The sequence below is a fragment of the Astatotilapia calliptera genome, chromosome 3, assembly GCF_964374335.1.
Source record: "Astatotilapia calliptera chromosome 3, fAstCal68.1, whole genome shotgun sequence".
Classification (NCBI taxonomy): Eukaryota; Metazoa; Chordata; class Actinopteri; order Cichliformes; family Cichlidae; genus Astatotilapia; species Astatotilapia calliptera.
This window is the reverse complement of record NC_137424.1, coordinates 79,449,124-79,471,688: the sequence shown is the minus strand read 5'-3', so window position 1 is coordinate 79,471,688 and position 22,565 is coordinate 79,449,124. Positions and strand designations below refer to the sequence as shown.

General features: G+C 42.0%; 3 protein-coding genes across 5 annotated transcripts in view; all 3 read right to left on the bottom strand.

Moving 5' to 3' along the window:
- The window catches only part of LOC145425924 (uncharacterized), an 87,794-nt gene that overhangs the window by 17,115 nt on the left and 48,114 nt on the right, over window positions 1-22,565 (bottom strand). The gene's annotated exons all lie outside the window — the stretch shown is intronic.
- LOC145425939 (uncharacterized) lies at window positions 9,246-11,454 on the bottom strand. Its single transcript, XM_080299452.1, has 2 exons — window positions 10,904-11,454; window positions 9,246-10,780 (listed from the first exon to the last, which is right to left on the bottom strand). The coding sequence occupies exons 1-2, from the start codon at window positions 10,996-10,998 to the stop codon at window positions 10,300-10,302; spliced, it is 576 nt and encodes a 191-aa protein (XP_080155578.1). The 5' UTR covers window positions 10,999-11,454; the 3' UTR covers window positions 9,246-10,299.
- On the bottom strand, window positions 17,272-21,193 carry LOC145425941 (butyrophilin-like protein 10). The gene is made up of 2 exons (XM_080299454.1): window positions 19,052-21,193; window positions 17,272-18,955 (listed from the first exon to the last, which is right to left on the bottom strand). The coding sequence occupies exons 1-2, from the start codon at window positions 19,440-19,442 to the stop codon at window positions 18,864-18,866; spliced, it is 483 nt and encodes a 160-aa protein (XP_080155580.1). The 5' UTR covers window positions 19,443-21,193; the 3' UTR covers window positions 17,272-18,863.

The following is a 22,565-nucleotide window of genomic DNA, read 5'->3' as shown; positions in this document are numbered from 1 at the left end:
ATGAATTCTTGTCATGGGATGTGACAAGAACTGACCTAAAAATGTCAAAAGATCATTAAACCTGAGTTGTATTAGAATTAAGTGTGTCATTTAGTTAACAATAACCTATAGTGGTCATAGATATATTTTATTTAATGTACTTTCACCTGTAACACTGCTGTTAATATATAAATTAAAGAGAAACTCCTGGAATCAAACAAACTGTCAAAAAAACAAAAAAACAAAAAACAAAGAGGGCTTGCAATCTTTAGACAAGTCTATTATAAAAACAAAGACAAAACAAATAAAGAAAATAAAAGGACAAGGTGCCAGACAAAGATAAACACTCAAATTAGTTCTATCAGGAGTTTCATATATACTTGCACAGTTTAACATGAGGTTTCTAAAACTGAACTAGAGTCAGAAATTTGGCACCAAGAAGAAATGTATAGTAATCAAAGTTACAGTATAATTATCTGATGATGGGATAACTAGGTTAGAGCAGACAAACACATGAGGATCAACTTCAACCTAAAGCCACTCAGGGCTGAAAACACATGCTGGAAATGACGCACTCACTCTACAACATCACACTAGTTTCATACAAATCAAAGTCAAACCTACTTTATGCTGTTTTCATATGGCCATTTCAAATGCTCATTGTAATAGAGTGAATTGTTGCCCCCCAGTGGTAAAATGTTACAGGGCTAGTTCTTGGTTGACCAACATATAACAAGGTTCAAGGTTCAAGGTTCTTTATTTGTCACATGCATAGTTATACAAGTATAACACACAGTGAAATGTAGCCTGACACGCTCCTCGACATGTGCAAAAATTGGGGGGGGGGTGTAGAGGAAGAACATTATAAATGTATATATATAGTATATACACTGGGTGAATGTGCAGTAGTAGCAGCAAGCAGGTGAATTCTGTACATTAATATGAATAGACATCTGACTATTTTACAGGATAGACAATATAAACATATTTAAAATTAAAGGAATTTGAAATGTACATTGTGCCTTGGTGCCTCGTTGCCCTAACAAAAAAGGTAGTTTGCTAAGAAAACAACAAGTTAGTGTGTGATGTCCTGCTGTTCAATAAAGCACGTATCCACGTCCTTCTGTCCTGATCTTTTCAAAGACCCTAATCCAGAATATCACACTCACTAAACAATTTGTGCTCCTCCATCCAGCAACACCTGAAACAACTGAGTGGAAGTTCCTACCTACACTGTGTTTGAAGCAAAGCACAAAGGAGACATCTGCTGAAGCAGCTGGAGTCCTACAGACACTCAGCCTCTTCATTTCAGAAACACCTCCTACAACATCCATTCTTTACACTCTGGATGTATCCCAATTCAGGGGCTGCCCTTCAAGGATGCATTTTGTGACTCGGATTAAAAAGATGCATAAATAGTAAAAGATAAGTGAAGTCTAAGAACATAAATATCAAAGAGTAAAATTCATCTATTTAAATTTGTTGTTTGTTAAAAAGATCAAAGTTCAGGTAAAATGATTAAAACACGTTTGCATTGTTTAAAATGAGTTATCTTTCTTTTATTGTGAATTGCTTGTGAGAACTGTAATTTCCTACGGGGATATGGTGTGTGAAGGTAACACAGGGTGGAGAAGGAAAAAGGGAAAAAGGGAGAGAGCGCAAGGAGAGAGGGCGGTGGTGCGCAGTGTTGCCAACTCCCCAGTAAGGAAAATCGCTATTGGCTGTCCTTAAAGTTGCCAAATGACATCATCGCATAATTTCCATAATTGGTCATGCTAATGTAATTGTAACCTACGTTGTTGGAGAGATAAATAACATCGTGGAAGAGACATAAAGTGAGTAAAAAATACCCTAAATGCATTTAGAAATTATTTAGAACTACAAATTAAATTTATTTTAGCAATTATTGTTTTTTTTAACGTCACAAATCCAACCCTGCACCTTTATCTGGGCTTGGACCGGCAAAAGTGACCCGAAATAGGTGCTCTTTTGGAGTTACTTTCTGTGTGTGTGTTTATGTTTAAACCTTGTGATCCAAAAACAGCATAACAGTAAAAGAAGAACTGACTGCATTACAGTAAGTGTGGAAGCAGCGGCTTCGCTCATGCGCGATTCATTTGCTGTTTGGACTAGTGATGGGATTTCCGGCTCTTTTTAGAGAACCGGCTCAGCTCGGCTCACTAAAAAGAGCCGGCTCTTTCGGCTCCCAACCGGCTCTTCAGGTTGTTTTGTTGCTTTAATTAATTTATTATTAACAATAATATAAAATTATGCACAAAAGGAATTACTAATGTGAAAAAGGTGGTTTTATTTATATATGTTTATATCTAAATATATATAAACATATATATATTTATACCAAAACACATTTCTAGCATGAACTGAACTTCCAAAACAGAGCTACCGTGATCACTTAAATTACACAATTGAAAGCATATGTGTATGGTTTGTGTATTTATACACAAACACTCATGTATATTTAAATAATTAAAAAAAAAATGAATTTACCTGTTACTACCACACACCAAATCTGGTGGTTGGTACTTCCTTGCTTGTTTAGCCTGTAGGTTTGTATGTGCTTTGTCTGTAGGGGCCACCGTAAATATACTTTTATTTATTCAATTCACATAAAATGTAATAAATAAATCATAAAATACAAAAAACAACTATTTACATTTCAACTTTTAACTATTTAAATTTTCAGCTTTTTCCTTTTAAACAAATTCAAAGTGAAAACAACACAAAACACTGCAAACCACAACACAATTAAATATAAATTATAATAGGAAAACAAAATATTCTCTGTCATATGGACCTGCATGAATAAACTTTCTGAATCCTTTATCATCCGCAACTGAAAATAGTTGTGGATGATTACTATACCTTTCTAATGTGATGTTGTTGGCCCTGCTCTCTCTCTCTCTCCTGCTCTGTTCCTTTGTGAGAGTGTAACTACCGCCCCTCCCCCCTCTGCCCAGCATAAAGCACAAGGCTCACATGCAGAGTGAAGCGTAAAAAAAGTGCGAGAGAGTGAGAGGGTGAGAGAAAGAAAAAAAAACACGGCTCCTTATGTCTCGCGTTGTTCACGTCAATGATCCGGCATTAAGAGCCGTTTCGTTCGCGACCGACACATCACTTGTGCTTTCAGTTACAGAAGCAGGTGAAACTTTTAACTGCCTCTAATGTCTGAGATTAAAAATGAATTCAAACCTGCTCTCATTCCACTCGGCGTTGTTGGTCCAGCTCTGAGTCAGTTGCCATGAAATATGGAGCGGCAGATTTGTGCTGTTTGTGCTGGAGATGATCATGTGACAATGAGTTCAGGAAAGTGAAGTAAAACTTTAAAAAAGGAACCAAACACACAGGTATTCATGAGGAAGTTTGGATGAAACAAAAGCAGAAATGCAGTCTGGACTTTAGAAACATGTAGAAATGTTTGTTGTCCTGTTACTGAGAGCAGCATTAAAATTATGTTTCTATTGTAGTGACACTTTAAACTGGTTCCACTGCAGATCACAGAAACACTGTTAGTGGAAGCTGTTTTTAGCTGAGCTGTGTCCTTAATCCAAACTGAAGTGAACAGTTTGCTGCAGAGCAGGAAGCATCTTCATGACAAACTCGTGTTACACTTTAACAGCTCCATGTTTCTTCTTCTACTTGTTTTAACTGAAAACGTTGACTTCCTGTCTCACTAACAGTGAATAACTGCTCTTCTTTAATCATTTGTTTGATGCTGATTTTATACATTCATTTAGATTTAATCAGTTCAAAAATGTTTCCATGACATTCATCATTATTTTCCAAATGTCCCACTGACTGCAGCAATAAATAATAAATCAAAGGCTTCACAGTCTGTGGGCCCACTGTGGGTCCTGAATTATTTCCATGAAAAAACCTTTAAAGTCTCTGATAGAAGTTCTACAAGTGAGTCCTCTTGTTCTCACATGTCTGAGCTCCTCACTGAACTTCAGCTTCAGACCAACAAGTCCAAACCTGCTACACTGACAGACAGGAAGGAGTCAGGGCTCCACCTCTGACGGAGAGGGAAGCAGATTTTCACAATAAGAGCACATGTTCCAAGATGACTTTGATGTATTGTGAGCTGTTGAAGGATGGGATGGACTAATGTTACAACCATTTTAAATTCAAACACTTTCATTTGCCTGAATATCAAGCATCATCACTTACACACTGAGTCACAGTCAGCTGTAAGGATGGGTATTGATAAGATTTTCACGATTCCGATTCCATTTTCGATTCTGTTTAACGATTCGATTCTTTATCTATTCTCTTATCGATTCTTTTTTAAAAAGGAGAACACTAAGGTCGATTAGCTTAGAACTTTGTTTTATATCTTCTCTTTGAACAAGGTAGAAATTTAGGAGTAACATGACCTTACAAACCCAGCAGTGAGATCTTAAGAGATCCAGCCTACGGCTCTTCAATGGGGTGTCACAGGGTCCCCAGGAAAAAAATTGTAAATGTAAAATAATAAAATAAATATTCTTCTGTAGCAATAACAAAGTAAAACATAAATTATTCTGTAGCAATTACACAAGAATATCCAGTAATGTCCCTGCCTACAATTAAACACATTCACTTACCATCTGCTGTGGCAAATGGGTGCAAGCCTTTGACCACAAACTTAGACACTGCTCGGTGACATTAGTCTATCCTGGCCTGAAAGGAGACGCTACCGGTAGACTGCAGCGAGAACTGCCAGCATCTGAGCCAGACTCTGTCTCTCTCATCATGATCACATGATCACATCATGAGCACAGTAATGGCAGGTTTGTAATAAGACAGATCGCGCTAACATAATATGCACTGTTAGTTGATTATTTACCTGCCGCATTAACGGGAGAGGACGTGCAAACGTTAGCGCTGCTGCTGGGTTGAGAGTCACGAGTCCGGAGCGGAATTAAAAACACGACATTCATTTAAGGTCATCGTGTGTTTTGTGAGCAAATGCTTTTGCATATTCGTAGTGTTCTCTCCCTTAAATGAAATATCTACTTTGCAAGTTGCCCTGTTGTCATCGGTTCTCATAAAGTATAATCAAACTTTTGAGCGTTTGAGCCGCCATGTTTCCTGCCAGGTAAATGACGCTCCGCAACGTGGTGACGTCATTTGGGGCGACTGGAATCGATAAGGGAATCGTTTGCAAAAATGGCAAACGATTCCAAGGAATTGAAACAGTGGGAACCGGTTCTCAACAAGAACCGGTTTTCGATACCCATCCCTAGTCAGCTGACTGCTCCTGTAGATGGAGGACAGACGTTTATTATCAGTGAAGACAGCAAAGTTCATAAAGACACAGATGAGGGAGTTTGGTGTGGAAGAACACCTTTGGGATGAAGCAGAGTGAAGGAAAAATAAACATAATAACAGGCTCATAATGATGATGTTATATTTGGAATAAGTGCACATCTAAAGGGCACAAACAGTGCAGCTGTGAACTCTCTCTGCTGTGACTCCATCATCTAAAGACACTGTGGATGTGACACAGAGAGGAAACTGAGCTTTTCTTCCTGCTCTTTCTCTCGCTTCACTTTCCTGTTAAACTTTGGAAGCACAAATCAAAGACAGTCAGAGGAACTCAGCAGACCAGCTGCTGCTCCATCTACAGGTGGAGACACCACCCACGTGTCTGTAGGAGAACCAGAGTCACAAAGTAACAGAGTGAAGAGCAGCAGGTGAAGCACAGAGGACACAAAAAGGAAGGAAAGAAGGAAACAAGGTCCATATGTGTCCTTTCAAACAAGCATCAAGGTTTCATATCCAATGAACATAAAGCTGTGACCTGGAACCAGCTGGAAACACACAGTTCATACAGAAGTGATTTGATCACCATACATATCAGGAAATCACTCATTCAGTCTTCATGGATCCACACTGATGACATGCACAGTTACTTCCTGGTGTCACTGGTGTGTCGGGTTCCTGGTGTTCGCCCAGTGTTTGCACTTGTTTCATGTTTATTCACCTGTTCACATTTCCTGCTGTCATGTTTGCTTCCTGTGTGTTATTAGTTCAGTTCAGCTGTGCGTCCCTGATCATCATCATCAGCCAGAGTGTTTAAACCCTCAGTGTCTCTCTGCTCAGCGTCATTGTTGATGTTAATGTGCTCGACTCTGTACGTGTGTTCGCTTCAGTCCTTTCAGCTCAGCCAGTCATCCTGTGTTTGTGATGATAAACAGCAGCCTTCACCTCCCTGTGAGTCCTTTCCTCACCCACACAGCAACCACTGACATGATGGGACCACCTGCTTTGGGAACTGTTCCCAGTCGGGCTTGCTCTGCTTGGAAGTGTTTCCAGAAGCTGGAGGCCAACAGGAGCTGATTCAAAGCTGCACAGAGCCCATTTACATGCAGCCTAAGTTATGTTTGTTTTGTTATAACTGCCACATGTCCCCACATCACATGCAGCCAATCATAAAGTTACTCAAAATACAAGGATTTTACATTTGCACCATTTCATTATTGTGATAGTTAAACTGAGTTATTAGGATAAAATCCTTTTCAACATAGCCAAATAAACCTGCCATAGAAACAGGCTGTCTGACTGTGTCAGCTGAGTTATTAGTTACAACTCACCCAGCTGTTTCATTGGCTGTGCCCTTACATGTGACCTTGGCTAGATTTTTGCTGAGTCTGAGTTTCCTATCAGATTTCTCCACCCTGAGGTCAGAGGTCAGCTCTGTCTCACACTCAGTACAAACCACCAGCATCACTCAGTCTGCAAGTGTCACATTAGTCGACTGGTAGTGACGGTTGTGCCGATGCAGTGGATTTACCACATGTGAGCTTACTGCAGTATGTTGACACAGATGTGCCTTCAGATCCAGCTGAGCCTGTCTGTGATCAGCACAAGCACCACGAGCAGCCCTCTAACATCACACCTCAGCCCGTGGAATATTCACCTGTTAGTGCTGAGCTGGATCACTAAACTGTTGTCCTACAGACAACTCTGCAAACACATCTGTACATCCTGTCACACATCATTTGCACCTTTGGGTGAACTTTAGCAAAGGTCACGTATTAAAAAACACAAACAGCCAATTGAAAAGCCTGGCTGAGTGATAACACAGAGAGGTTTCAATATGTACACAAGGATCTCCACACAATAACAGCTCCATTCCCTGCAACACACCCACTGTGTTTAAGGTGGACTGGGTAAAGAGTAAGAACAGACAAACAGATGAAGGTGAACGAATGCTCAAACATGTGAGATAAAGGCTCTGTACTTGTGCTGGTAGATGTCTCGGTCTGGGCTGATGTGGTTCTGATGTACAGGTCGTCCCATAGACAGCCGTGCAGCACCGCGTGCCTCATCACTCCAATCCTGTTTGTAATCTACAAGGAAACCAAGAAGGCTCACTGCTCTGTGGAAGCAAATATGTTTTTGAAAGGTGTTGTGATTTCCTCAAACTACCAGTCTTTACATCTTGTACAAGCTCATCACACATTATCAGGAAATGATGCTTTTTTCTTCTTTGAAAGCTGTGATGCTGCTTGGAGACATAAGTACAAAAGTAACGTGTTCAGCAGCTGCAGCTCAGAGCTGGAAGTACAAGTGTGGCAACATGTGGCCAGAGTGGTGACAGAGCTGAACACTAACCTCTGTTATGGTGGATAAATAATGCAGCTGCATTATTAAGGCTCCTCATGGCTGCACAATACAGGCATCAGCAAAGGACAAGAATCCCAACTAGGAGTAGAGCCCAACCCGAATACGGTATTCAGAAAAGCAGGAATAACCTGTTTTTTATGAATACTTATTTCGAGCAAATACCTATTAAATATTTGTATTCGGGAACAAGAAAAACTTTATATCAAAAAGCTGAGTTTCCTTATGAGACCGCAGTGCATGATGGGATGAGTGAGTGACACAGGCTGCTGCACACAGCTGAGCGATAACTGGGGTCCAGAGGCATTTTAACTTTAGTAACAAAAACTTTAGTGAAACTTTGAGCAGGAAGGAAACACCCAGAGAGGCGTTAAAGACACTCAGAAGCATCAAAAAGTCCGTGTTGCATTCAGGTGGAACTTTCACAAATTCACAAATCTTCAACCAGCTCCTTAGTTGATTTATTTCTGCTGGTTTTCCTGTTTGAAACACAAACGTCTTTTATCACTTTGTTGTTGTTCTTCCTGCAGCATTTTAATATTTCAGCACTAAACAGATGTTTCTTCAAAGCTAATTTCAACCTGTTGAAGTCATGAATGAAAGTGGAGACTGAGAGTGGATCACATCATGTCTAAGGTGTGTCATGTGACATGTTCAGTATTGTCACACACGTCTAGATTGTCCCTGATATCATAACTGCTCAAACACTGATGATTATATTTGAAGAATTATTCCTGATGGCAGCAAAGTTTGATTGGAGCTCTCTGTCTGTGCTGATTTGTCGCCCTCTGGAGGTCAAAGCACAAACTGCATGATGTCACTGTAACCACCACAGTGACAGGAAGTGTTTTTAAATGACTGAAACACTGAAATGATGCTCAGACGTGTTAAACGCTGCTGCTGTGCTACATTTGTCATTTCCTGCTTTCACTACCATCCATGTCAAAGCGCTGAAGTCATCTGATCACTTTAATGCAGTAAAACAGGAGCTGACGTCACTGATCACATGACTCTGAGGGATGTTTTGAGCTCCTTGCTGAATCTGAGCCATGAAGATTTAAGGCTCAGCTCTGAAGGCAAAGCAGGTCTGAGCCTGTGTTAGCAAGCTGTACCTAACAAAGTGGCAGCAAGGACTCAGTCAGTAATGATCAGGGCCAGCAGGGGGCAGCACACAGAGGTGAGGCGCTGTCAGAGAAGCAGGCTGACATCAGGCTGGTCATATTCCATCATCTATACCTGAAATAATAAACAAGCACACAGCCAGAGGTTCTGTTTCGCTGCAGGGTCTCTTTGTTCTTCACATACGTGTTGAGCCGAGTGTAAATCCTGAGGCTGAGCGGCCTTTGTACACACACACTTCTAAGCAGGGCAAAGCTGTCAGCACAAACAAGAAGTGAAGAAAAATCCAGGCAGCCGGCCTGTGTCTGTCCAACCGGTCAGAGAGCTCTTTACATGCCAAGTTAATGTCAAGGCTAGTTTGCATTGCAGCAGGATTTTTAACATAAAGTTGCAAATCCAGCTGCTAATCCAAATGTTAATCCCTGAGCTAACCTGTGAGCCAACAGGAAAGGGATTGAAATGAGGAGTGGATTCGCCACTTTAAAAAACTTTTTAAAAATTATTTTTTAACATGGAATTCAAAAATGAATGTACAAATTTATTCTACAATTCATGATTTAATCACAGAATTCTTTATTTCGATGCGCGTGGTTCTTGTGGTCCCCCATAAATTTCATATATACAACATTGTTTTTAATGAGCAGCTTCAGGTTTTCATCCTGTTCTTCTTCACTTAGACAACATCATCTTCACATTTTGATGTTTTACAATGACAAAAGATCAGAAACAATTACCGAGTCTGCATGAAAACATAGATGTACAACTTGTAGACTTGTGTCACTTCTATGTTTGGAACGTGACAGAGTCTGAGTTAGAAATCTGTGGCTCATGACTGATTGTTCTAGTACGGATCTAAAAGCCCAACATAAAGCAATAACAGATCAAAATATTACATAATACATAACATACATAAATAATCTATATACTTCATGTCAATGATCTGTGTGTGTGCTGGTTGAAGGCCTGACATCAGTATCACGTCACCTGTGAGCAGCGAGCAGAGAACAGGTGAGTGTTTATATTAATAACCTCCACAGATGTTGGCAGATTATGATCAGATTATGAGCTGGAACATTTCTAAATGATGATTCAAGTCCCTTCATCATGAATCTGAGCCTCAAATATAGAAAAAATTACTTTTATCATTTCATCTTCATCTTTACCCTAAAATATCTACAAACATGTCTAACACAGGCAGCATTTATCATCATCTGAAAGCTTCAGGTGAACATTTCATCCAGCTGTTGTCGATGGCGCAGGCGTACTGCTCCTGAAGATACTTCCTGTCAAATTTTGGTCCAGTAGAGCGATCTCTGAGACAACCAGAGAAGTGAAGAGTGGCTTTAAACCTGGAGGAGAGGAGCACCAGGGACAGAGCCAAGGTAACCACAGAGAACGGGACGCTTTCATATTCCCGTCCTGGAAGGATGAACGGGATGACGATGCGGTTCCTTCCTGGTGGGCCGTGTTTAGCTGAGAGAGACTCAAAGCTTTTCCACACTCGATCATCATCATCATCTGGTGAAAGGGGGCTAACCGTGATGTTTGGGACCATCTGTGCTCCAGCTTTCTTCAGTTCCAGTGATCTGGCAGGTTCACAGGTCGATGTTTGTCATCAGGAATGGTACAGCTTTCTTTATCTTCACAGGAAAAAACTCTGTGCTGAGGCCTCAGTTTTCCTGTAGCGACACCGTACGCTAAACCAACACTGACGCAGTTCCAGGGAGAATACAGGAGCACGTCAGTGATGGTGGGCAGAGGCAGGTAACAGCTGGCTGGGATCATGAAGTCTCCGATTGAACTATGAGCCACAAAGGTGATGTGAACATCATCGCTGTGGTTCTTCTTCTCCTCCTCATCAATGTGTTTCTTCAGGAAGTCAAACATGCCTGTGAGTTTGCTGAAGGCGTCAGACTCTGAGTTTTTTCTCAGCCACTGCAGGACGACTTCATCTGTGCAGCTTCTCATTGCCAGCTTTGTCAGTCTTTGCCTTTCATCACAGCTGCTCAGTCTGTCTGCTCTGCAGTGTGTAAATAACCTCTGAAACAATTTGCTGAAACAGGAATTATAGAAAAAACATTTTAAGTACAGCAAATATTTAATCTGTCCACAGATCCTGAAACAAAACACAGAGAAAATCTTCTCGTTTCATTTCACTCCTTGCTTCCAGACTTACTCCAGTTCCTCGTTTCTGTCCATCTCCTCAGAGGAAGTTTGACTGTCTTTAACGTTGTCCTTCAGGTGCTTCCTGTGGTCAATAATCGACAGCATGTGGGTCAGATCTCAGGTACATGAATACACACTCTTATCTTCGGTATTTTGAAAAGCTTGCAGTAAAAACTGATCAGAGTTCAGTTAAAGATTATTTTGTTGCTGGGAAACAAACACTCTTTGCACACCTGTGTCCTCAAACTGAAGGAAGAAGAACGTTTATGCATCATAGACGTCGTTTATTTGTCTGATTTAAACCTGAATAAAATCCTAACAACAACCAGCTGCTGTTTGTATCCATGCTTCGTGCTTGGTTGGTTAAAAACTGTTGATGACATTTACACCATAGTGTTCAGTTATGGAGCAGCCTGCTCATCAGGTGGACAAACTAACAAAAGAACATTTCAGAAAGACAAAAGCGTCCACTTACCTGCTCCAAAACGTCCACTCTGACCCCGTGCAGCCTGTGGAACAGAACAGAATAGACCTTTAGTCGTGGCACGCCACCATGCTGCAGGTCTCTGATTGGCTGACTAAACGAGCTGTATGGTATGAAAGTACCTGGACAGACACCAAATGAAAGTAAAACCTGAGCGGGGATTCCCCAAATGTGAAAACAAAAGTAACAACATGACTCAGAGTTTCAGGACAAAGAGCTCAGCAGGAGCTGCGGTCACATTCATGAACACGAAGTCGGGCCTCTACACCAACGTGACCGTACGGATTACATCTGCCCATCACGGGCGGATTTAATAGCCCTTCCCACAGCCACAGGTGTCAGTGGCTCCACCTTTGTGATGAACCCACACCTGTTTGCTGCATCTTACTTCTGTTTCATGTGGTTCTTTGTTTTCTGCTTTGGCTGTGAGAAACAGATTTTTGTTATAAAAACTTTACATACAGATGCTGCTATAAGTGTGTTTACAACCTCTCTCTCCCACAGCGTGTCGGTGTCCTGTCTTCCTCACCCAACCGCCAGCCGGTTGCGGCAGATGGCCCCGCCCCTCCCTGAGTCTTCCTGTTAAAGGGAGTTTTTCCTTCCCACTGTCTCCAAAGGTCTTGCTCATAGGGGGTTATATGATTGTTGGGTTTTCTCTGCATGTATTATTATTATTGTAGGGTCTACCTTACAGTATAAATCACCTCTTGTGATTTGATGCTGTAGAAATAAAATAAAATTACATCTTTATTCTTTCTCTTCTTTTATCATTTAAAAATAATTAAAACAAAGATGACGCAGTCAGCCATGTTCCCCACGTCCTGTTTTATTAGGAGCAATTAAAAAGCTGAGGCGTCGCCCTGAAGCCTGACCTTTGTTCATTTGTTAGTGAGCTCACTAAAAGCTGACAGAGACAAACTCTGATTGTGTTTGTGCTGCTAACACTTTACTGGAACACACTCAGCTGTGAGCTGTGCTCAGATTTAGTGTTAGCAACAGAAAATATTGGAGAAAATCAGTGAGTGAAACAACACGACTGACATGACAGCAGGAAGAAGTGAGGCCTTAAAGACGGAGCTAACAGATCATCACTGGGATGAAGTGTATGCTGACGTTCCTGATCAGGCACACAGTGTCTCTGAAATCCCTCCTTAGAATCACATCATAAACTCTGTCCTGTTAGGAAATGTTGCTTAAAGACGAGGAGAAAGAAAAGCTGTGGATGACTAAAGGTCTGCAGACGACACGCAGGAAGAAAAATCCACTTTAGAAGCAGTTTTTACTGCAGAGAAGCAGAGACAGTGAAGGCAGCAGGATCCCTCCTTCATCAATGTTCACAAATATCAGAGAAATGATCTGTGAAACTATGTGATTCCTGTGTGAGTCCTTCTCCACAAAGAGTGGCCTCAACATGGCGCCTGTGTTCAGCTTGGCCTCTGTTGCTCCTCCATGTGTTTGTCGACTGTTTCCTTTTATTGTTTCTTATCTTATCATCTCAGCTCTGATATAGCCTGATGGTGTATTTGCTACTCGTATTTACAGTTCACATACTTTGTTGAATATCAAAGTATGTATGGAAAAAACTTTTGACAGCTGGCAGAGCTACTACCAAGGTTTCCCTCCGCCGTTTGTTTGCCCTCCGCCTTCTCCAGACTACCTGTACCTGTTCTTGGCTCCAAGCAAAAGCCCAGGAGCAAGACAAGCTGAAGAAGATCGTCTAGAAGGGGCTGTAGGTCTGGTGTTCAGGCCAAAAGCAAATGCGCCCGACAGAGGGGATTTCTTCGGCTCCATGGTGGAGAACGTCTCCGGTATTTGGTACCGGTCCCCCTACAGGACACGGATAATGCTGATCTGCTACCACCTACCCAACTGTGCATTAGGGCCTAACAGAAAATTTACCTGGACCGGCAACATATCTCGAGATACCGGAGAATGAATGTATTCACCTTAATGAGCTCTGTCTGGTCGGCTGTCACTTCATCGGGACTCCGCGTTTGGACTGTCATGGTGGTGGATTTGCCACTGTTTTCCGGGACAATTTCTCCTGCAGAGCTTTGGACTCTGAGACTTTCCTTCCTTTGAATCACAACTTCTTAAGGTCCGTTCATCAAATATACTGTGTTTTACCGCCCTCCCGGACCTGCTGGTGTTTTTTATCCAGGATTTCACAAACTTTTTATGCTCTATTATTAAACTGGAGAAAGTGATTCTCTTGGCTCTGAGATTCTCTTGGCTCTCGGTGAAGGCGGTCGCACTTTTTCTCCTCTCCTCCTCACCCTTATCTTCCCTGCTTAGCCTCTTGTGTCCTTGTCTTGTCTCGTGTGCATTACTTTTCCCTCGAACACTCTCTCACTGTCGTTCTCTAAAACCTAAAAGAGAATTATGGATTTGATCAACTGGTCTCTGAATGCTATTGACACCCTTTAACGAGAAGTCTGGGCTTGGGAGAGCCCAAGTGCCCTGGAGGGACTTTCCCTGCCGGATACACGATGGACGGGTGGCAGACCTTGAGGATCTTGTGCCTGGCGGGACTGTCAATCGAGGACGCTGAAGATATCTACCTATTCGGAACCATGATAACAGGGTTCTTGCTGATCGGAGTTGGCTTGGCCCTGACTTATCGGAGAAATAAGAGAGCGCAACCGGCTTTTCAAACCCCCCCAAGGCTGCCCGCTGGAATTGAAGCGATGGGACGAGGCGCGACCTCTCACAACGAATGCAGCATGGTTAACACCTTGGAGACGCTTACAGCTGCCGTGAAGACTCAAACTAACACCATTGAGCGTATGATGGGATACATCAGAGAGGGGCCTGCTCAAAATGACACCCTTGAGCGAAAGTTGGATCACATCGCAGAACGGCTCACTGCAGCTGTGGGGTCTCAGAATCAAAAGAATGACAACACCACGGAACAGAAGTTTGATACCATCATGAGGAGGCTCGCAGCGCTCCAACGGGAGATCGAGAGACCAGCGTCAGAGTGCTAAATTCGGAGCTGCTTGCATAAAGGAGAAATCAACAATATTCAACATATGGACACCACGGCGCCAGCTGCTCAGGCCCAAGGCTGGAGCCGACCAAAACAATTCCCTGATAACGACTGTGTGATGACTATTCTTCCCATCCCATGCAAGGCCACCTGGGTTGGCTGGCAGACTGTTTACTTTGCCTGATAGGGCGAAGGACACTGGCTCAGCTGGACTCTGGACACGCACACACATACACTTACACTGATAAGCACGCACTCATCCCCCTCCCTTCCAAACGCCTTCGATGCTTGTTTCCTGCGGGGGAGGACGGCGGGTCTGCGTGCCGCGCTGAAATGGTAGCGCTGTGCAGGACGACTGCTGTGTTCCTTCGGATTACCCCCCACCCCCCTATCCAACCCCTGTGGCTTGTCATGTGCTCTGATGTTGCGATGTGGACATTAATGTGCTCTCTGTGCAGAGGAGTTTTTTTTGTTTCCTGTTCTCATGCTGTCCTCCCATAGGTGCCCAGCGTGAGAAGAGGTCTCCTTTTTTCCTCTTGTTCTTTCCCATTGTTGTGTAATTTTTCAGTGTTTTCTCTGCAACGCTGCCGATCTCCGACTGTATTCCCATGTGATGTTTTCGTTGTGTGTGTAAGTCGGGGGGGGGGGTCCTATTCCTCTGCGGGGCAACCTTCAATTCAATTCAATTCTTGATGATCGGCAATTTCAACCTGCATTTGGATGACCTTGGCTTTAGCATGGCCTCTGACTTTTCCATTTCAGACTCTTTTAATTTTAACCAGCATGTCTCTGGTCCCACTCACGTTCAAGGCCACACCTTGGACCTCGTGTTTTCTCTTGGCTTAGACATAACTGATCTCTGTGTTAAGGATGTACAGGTGAGTGACCATTCTTGTGTTATTTTTAACCTCAGCTTCCCTCAGGATACACCACCATCCAATCTCTTGTTCAATAAGCGGTTCATAAATCAGGATGTTTCCCTGAAGTTTTCTGATTTATTAGATCCTCATGTGATCAGAGGCTGCACTGATGCTGAAGTTGCTACACAGTGTTTAATAATCATTGTTTGGAGATATTAAATTCAGTGGCACCTTTAAAAACTTTCATGGCTTCCCCAAAAAGAGCTCATCCGTGGATAAATGATGACATAACGTAAGTCAAAAGACTCTGTAGGAAAGCAGAACTTGAAGTTCACAGGGTCAGCCTTAGAGAACTTTGGGTTTCTCTGCACGAAAACCTTTGACCTCTGTCCTCTATATCTGAGAGTGATGACTTTCTAAACTTCTTTGTGGATAAAGTTAATAATGTCCGTATGAGCATTGGTGCTCATGCGACCAGTCCGACAGTCTCGGTCGTTGTGTCCTTGGGCAAGACACTTCACCCGTTGCCTTCTGGTGGTGGTCAGAGGGCCTGGTGGCGCCAGCGTCCGGCAGCCTCGCCTCTGTCAGTGCGCCCCAGGGTGGCTGTGGCTACAATGTAGCTGCCATCACCAGTGTGTGAATGTGTGTGTGAATGGGTGGATGACTTAATGTGTGTAAAGCACTTTGGGGTCCTTAGGGACTAAGTAAAGCGTTATACAAATACAGGCCATTTACAACCAGCAGATGATGGAGGATCTTTGTCCCTCCATTCAAGTTCAGAGATGCTGAAGAACTCTGAAGCATTTTTGGAGCAGTGTGGAGGCCCAGCACTTTATTAAGACATGATCATTGTCTGAAATTTCATGTCTCATTAATCTGGAGATTTCCCTTTTATCTCTGCTCCTGACTGTAATTAAGAAGACATGTCACTTTGTTTCAAAAGCAGCTGCAGACAGCAGAGGGCAGTGCTGCTCTGTAAATCCAACCGAAAACGACCTTAAAGAGTGCGTCTCAATTCAGGGGATGCATCTTTCGGACGTCGCATTTGAAGGCCGATTGTCGCTACCCGATCCGTACCGGAAACCTGATCCGTATCACGCATTCACAAATCTTACTCTTTGCCAGCATCGCAACATTTAATATATTGAATGACACGGTTAGTGCCCAGTTAGCTCCTAGCATTTCAGAATCAGAATCAGAATCAGAATACTTTATTGATCCCTGGGGGAAATTATTTTTTGTTACAGTGCTCCATTATAAACCAACATAAACCAACATTAAGACAAGACAGACAATACGCTAACTAAGAATAGTACAACATATATATATATATATATATATATATATATATATATATATATATATATATATATATACATATGTCACTCATTAATAAATAGCTGGAAAAGGCAGAGTTTCTTGACAACTCTGCCTTCTTTTTGACTCCCCGGGACATTTAAACAATAGGTACCTCCGTATACAAACCAATTCATGCTTCTTCTCAACGGAGAGTTTCCCCTGATTGAACAACAGCGCCGTAAAATAGGAAGAAAAGTTAAACATGCATACACAAACACAAATTGTAATGATGCAAGTTCAGTTTACAATAGGGCTCATTTGCTCCGTCAGCAAGTGGCGGTGTCCTCGTACACCGGGGAGTAAACCGCCATTAAACGAAAAAGGAGAAGAAGAGAACATCTGCACATAATAATAATAACAATAATAATGTCTGTGAAGGTTCTCAGTAATAATAATGAAATGCATTTATATAGTTCTTTTTGAGACCTTCAAAACACTGTACAATTCCACTATTCATTCACTCAATGCAAGCTAGAGTTGTAGCCACAGCTGCCCTAAGAGCAGACTGACAAAAGCTAGGCTGTCGTATCGCACCATCAGCCATCACCAGTAGGTGAAGTGTCTTGCCCAAGGACACAACGACCGAGACTGTCAGAGCCAGGGCTCGAACGGGCAACCTTCCGATTACAAGAAAAACTGCCAACTCTTGAGCCACAATCACCCCGCAGGTACGAATCTAGACCTGATCCATAACAATCTTTTTTATTTTTGTTTTTGTATACATTATGTTAAAATTATTTATTATTGCAAACATTTTAACACATACCTAATATTGGTAACATCTTAATTTTAGCCAAAAATCCGTCCGTCATTTGCCCGAATTTGAAGGATGGGTGAGTGTATTCTTCGTAGCCCAACCTATTCCAGAATTCAGAGCGTGGCGGTGGTTGTAGATAATTTGTTTTGAAAAAAACAGTGAAAAACGGCTGAAGCTAAAGAGCTAAAGAGTAAACTTTTAAAAGTAAGTACTGAATATTATGTTACTTATTTATGTGCAAATGTACCTAAATATCATACCTTTCCGAGTTACTTCAGCTTTATATTCCATCATGGACCCTCGGATCAGCTGACCAGCTGTTGGTTGTCCCAAAATCTAGGCTAAAACATAGAGGCGAATGAGCCTTTTCAATTATGGCCCCCAAATGCTGCCTTTAAATATTAGACAGGCATCTTCGTTTCCTGTTTTTAAGTTGCTTTTGAAAACAAACCTTTTTTCGATAGCGTTCAGACTGGTGTGAGTTGATACGTTTATTATGTGTATTATTAGTGAGTGTCAGTGGTTTTATTAGTTTTACCTTTTTGTTTCTGCACAGCACTTTGGGCAAACCTTCTGTTTTTAAATGTGCTATATAAATACATTGGATTTGAAATGTTTAACCTCGTAGGACCTGGCATCCACGTATGTGGACATCACATTTTGGGTTGTCTAGACCAAAATACAAAATTTTGCTCTACTAGAACCTGATATTCACTTACAAGGACACCGCCACTGTAAAATTTTATATTTTTGTAAAATTAAAAATTCATGTCCTCATATGTGGATCTCATTATTCTCAGAAACACAAATCATGTAAAATAAATCAGGTAATTCTTTCTTTTTACATTTATCAGGTCCCAGTCAGCCCAAATAGCAAAGAGAAATTAAAATACCTGCCATAAAAGAGTTTGGGTCATAGTGCATTAATAATGAAGAACAAACAAAACAGGAACCAAAACCTTGCTCAGACAATACAAAATTCAGAGGCACATACAAAACGACACGGTTCCTCCAAGGCTGCAGCCCCTGAATTGGGATACAGCCCATGTTTAGTTCCTTGGCAGGTCAGATGACTCAGTCCAACATATAAAGACACACAAAAATGTCCAGAGAAGCAAAGACAAATCCAAACAATCCATCATCCTGAGTCAAAGTGATCACAGGTCTGCTTTGTTGGAGATGAGCCGTCAAAGTGGAACATGTGGACTGTTCCTTAATACTACCACTGTAGGCCACGCCCCTCTGGTCATGTGATCATGTGGTTTGTAGGACGCTCCTCTTCCTCAGAGGATCCACCTGTGCTTCCTCTCCTCTCTCCTCCACCTGTTACAGTGAGGGAACGTCCTCCATGATGGAGGAGCTGCTGGAAAGTGCTGAGAGTTTCCTCCAGAATGAGACCTCTGTCACAGTTCAGAGGATCTACGGCAGCAGAGACCTTCATGGACACTAAAAGTCTCAAACACACAACAACACACTGACTCCACTCTGACATCACTGATCAATAATCAAAGAACACACAGATCAAACTGATTGATCAGCCATCAGAGGAGTCAGATCAATGGAGCTGCTTCTGTTCCTGATGTCCCCTGTTTGATCCTGGACCTGAACTCTCCCTGCAGAGGAGACACAAGACAGTCAGAGACACACACACACACACACACACACACACACACACACACACACACACACACACACACACACACACAAACCTTTGACTTTAAGCTGCACAGTTTTCCCTCTGATCCAGATGTTCTTCCTGTAGACGCCACATCTGTATTCTCCACTGTCTCTCTCTGTGGGCTGTTTCAGGGTCAGACTGAGGTCTCCAGTTTTCAGCAGGTCTTCATTTATTGCCGTTCGGTCTCTGTAATCCTGGTGCTGTTCTTCAGGCTGGTCAGAGCCGTTCTCATACACGAGAAGCTTGTGGTATGAACTCACCTCCCACCACTCCACTTTAGCATCTCCAGGCAGGTTTTGTGTGGTTTTGAAGGGCAGCTGGACAGACTCCACCCCCTCCTCCACCTCCACCTGACACACTGAGAGGACAACAAACACAACATGAGCTGTACAAAGTGTGATTGGTGTTCGGAGCAGCATCATGTGACTCTTGTTCTGCACTAAATGAAGCGATGGAGTGGCGCCTCCTTCAGGCAGAGAAACAGCTCATGGAGAGAAATAATTATTAGAGCAAAAACAAGAGTGGAGCTGCAAATAAGGCCGAGAGGAACGCTGCAGAAAACTGTTCATGTGTGAATTCATCACTTCATAGATTTCTTTGAGCACTAAAATCAGAGCTGCTTCTATTTCTAATATGACAGCTGTACATTAGAGCTGCAACACTTTAAATGTGAGCCATAAAAACATGATACTCTACAAGTGCATTCAGCTCTGACACTGTCACATCATGAAGGAGACGTGGAAATCACTTTGTTACACAAATCAAAGTCAAATCAATTCTATTGATGGAATATTGTGTGATCAATAGACTGATCAGTTTCTGATCTGTCATCGATCAGCTGGAAATCCAGCATGTCAAACAGACAGGCAGCAGATTAGGACCAAACACAAACACATGGAGACTTTTTCTTCACAGCAGTTGCAGGTAAACTGCAGCAACAATGCGACTCAGATGTTTTAGCGAGCAAAGCGGCTGATGTGGAGTGAAGCCACGTTAATGACAACGTGTACAACCATTGGAGATGTGAGCAGGACAGACGGAACAACTGACAGAAAAAGTGTCTTTAAATTGTGTTGATAGGCCACGTAAAAGCAGAGTTATGATAAAAATATATGCAATGTTTGTTTGTTTTTCCTGAATAATATTGTTGTTTATTCACTGTGGGAAGAAACGTTAAAAACTGTGTTTTATATGGAAAGCACTCTAAAGCACTCCGCCTGTGAGCAAAAACAAAACCAAAAAAACCCCCACCCTTTCTATCGGTGGAAAAATGTACCACGTCGACCAATCAAACAATGATATGGCAACGTGGCGTTTAGCTGATTAGGAAGGGGGAAGTTTTAGGAGTGACAGCGGTGTTTTGAGGTGTGAGAGATTTGTGGCGTTTAGTGTAAATCTTGTGTAGTTAAAGTGTAGTGTAGTCAATAGTCTTGTTGTGTGAGGCAGAGGTTTATATAAAGAAGAAAAAGAAATTTGTGCTTTCAAAATTGGAGTTCAAGTTATTTTTACTTCCAATAGTGTTAACATGCTACACAGGTCATGTAAAAGTTGGGCTAAAGCACTTAATTAAAAGTTATCTAACATAAATGTAAATGCTGTAATTTGATTATTTTAATAAACCATGTAACTTGGATGGATTCAATGCTGGCGTGACCACAGTGCACACGTCTAAATGGTAAATGGCCTGTATTTGTATAGCGCTTTACTAGTCCTTAAGGACCCCAAAGTGCTTTACACACATTAAGTCATCCACCCATTCACACACACATTCACACACTGGTGATGGCAGCTACATTGTAGCCACAGCCACCCTGGGGCGCACTGACAGAGGCGAGGCTGCCGGACACTGGCCCTCTGACCACCACCAGTAGGCATCGGGTGAAGTGTCTTGCCCAAGGACACAACGACCGGGACTGTCCAAGCCGGGGCTCGAACCGGCAACCTTCCGATTACAAGGCGAACTCTTCATCCAGCCACAAAGACCCCATGGGCTCCTCTGGATCATCACACTCAGCATTTTCACAATAAAAGCCTGATATTTATGGCTGCTCCACCCTGACATGTGACAACATCCAAATGACAGGATCAAAGTGTTTGAATGATCTCAGCAGCTTTAAAACTATTGATATTTATACATTTACATTGATTTGGACTAAACTAACAAAACGTTTGATCATTTCAACTCCATTTTAACAGTTTTCTAAGTCTATTCATTTAAACCCACAGTTTTATGAATAGACTGACATTTTTGGATTTTAGATAAAAAGGAAATCAGAGAATTAATTTTATTTGAATGAACTGAAAATAGGCTGAAACTAAAAGCTTTTAGAGAATAAACGCCCACATGACCTCGGATCTTTGCCCTGTATCTATAGCACTGACCTCTGACTTTCAGCTCCACCTTTCTCTTCAGCAGGACGTTTCCCTCCCTGCTGTAGACGGTGCAGGTATATATATATATATATACATATATACATATATATATATATATATATATTGGTTGGAAATGCTCTTCATTAAGGACGGCACCTGTCACTGGTTTAATATCATGCAGTTCCTCACTGTGACCACCTGAGGGCAGTAAGCTGTCATCAGTCAGTATCTCTCTGCTGACAGTGTCAGTGTTTCTATCAGTTTAATAATATCTGTGTTCACATATAGAGCATCATTGTCACACTGATGAACATTAGTGCTTAAACGCTGCAGTGAATGTGTCCTAATGTCAGTATTATTGAATGTGGGGAGTTGTAGTTACTGACAGCATGTCGTGCAGGGCGCATCTCCCTTTTAGAGGTAATGTGAAAGAGAAATAAAGTGTTAAATGGTCTACTGAGCAGTGTTTTGTCTTCTATCGGATGCCTCTGAGGAATCAAAAGAACTCGGTGAAGTAGTGATATTAACAATCACAATATTTGAAAATGCTTCAAAACTTGGGCTTGTGAACGATTTCCAACAGCTTCATGCATCTGTTAAACTTAGCTGAATAACAAAACATTGAACAGGTTTTACAGAAATACGATAATAGAAGCAACAGTAGTTAAAGACAAGCATGTTAGCTATATAATGGTGCATTATATAGGAACCAGAAGCCACAGGGCAGATGATCCCTGAACTTCCCAAACTGTACGATGGATTTTGTCTCCATCGTGACAGATCTGTTTGTGCCGCACAAGCTCCGCCCTCATAGAGGCACACTTGTCTCAGTGTGTGGGCTCATGTTTCATTGGTCAAGCTTTAATAAACTGGAGGAGGAATAAGTGTGCTCCCTTATGTCCATTGTTTGGACAGAAACAGAGTAAATGTAAGGGAACATTTTATCAGCTCGACTTAACCAAAAATCAGCTGTTAAAAGAAATCGATGAAAACAATTCTTGCACAGTCGAGTTGGTGTAACAGATAAAGAAGCAGGAGGTTTAGCAGACATTGGCTTTTAAATATGAATCATTGAATTTAAACAAAGAGCTTCATTACTGTGAAATTGAACTGTAGCCCTATCAGAGCTGTGATTAAGATGGAGATTCTCCAAACATTAGGAACTAATGTCT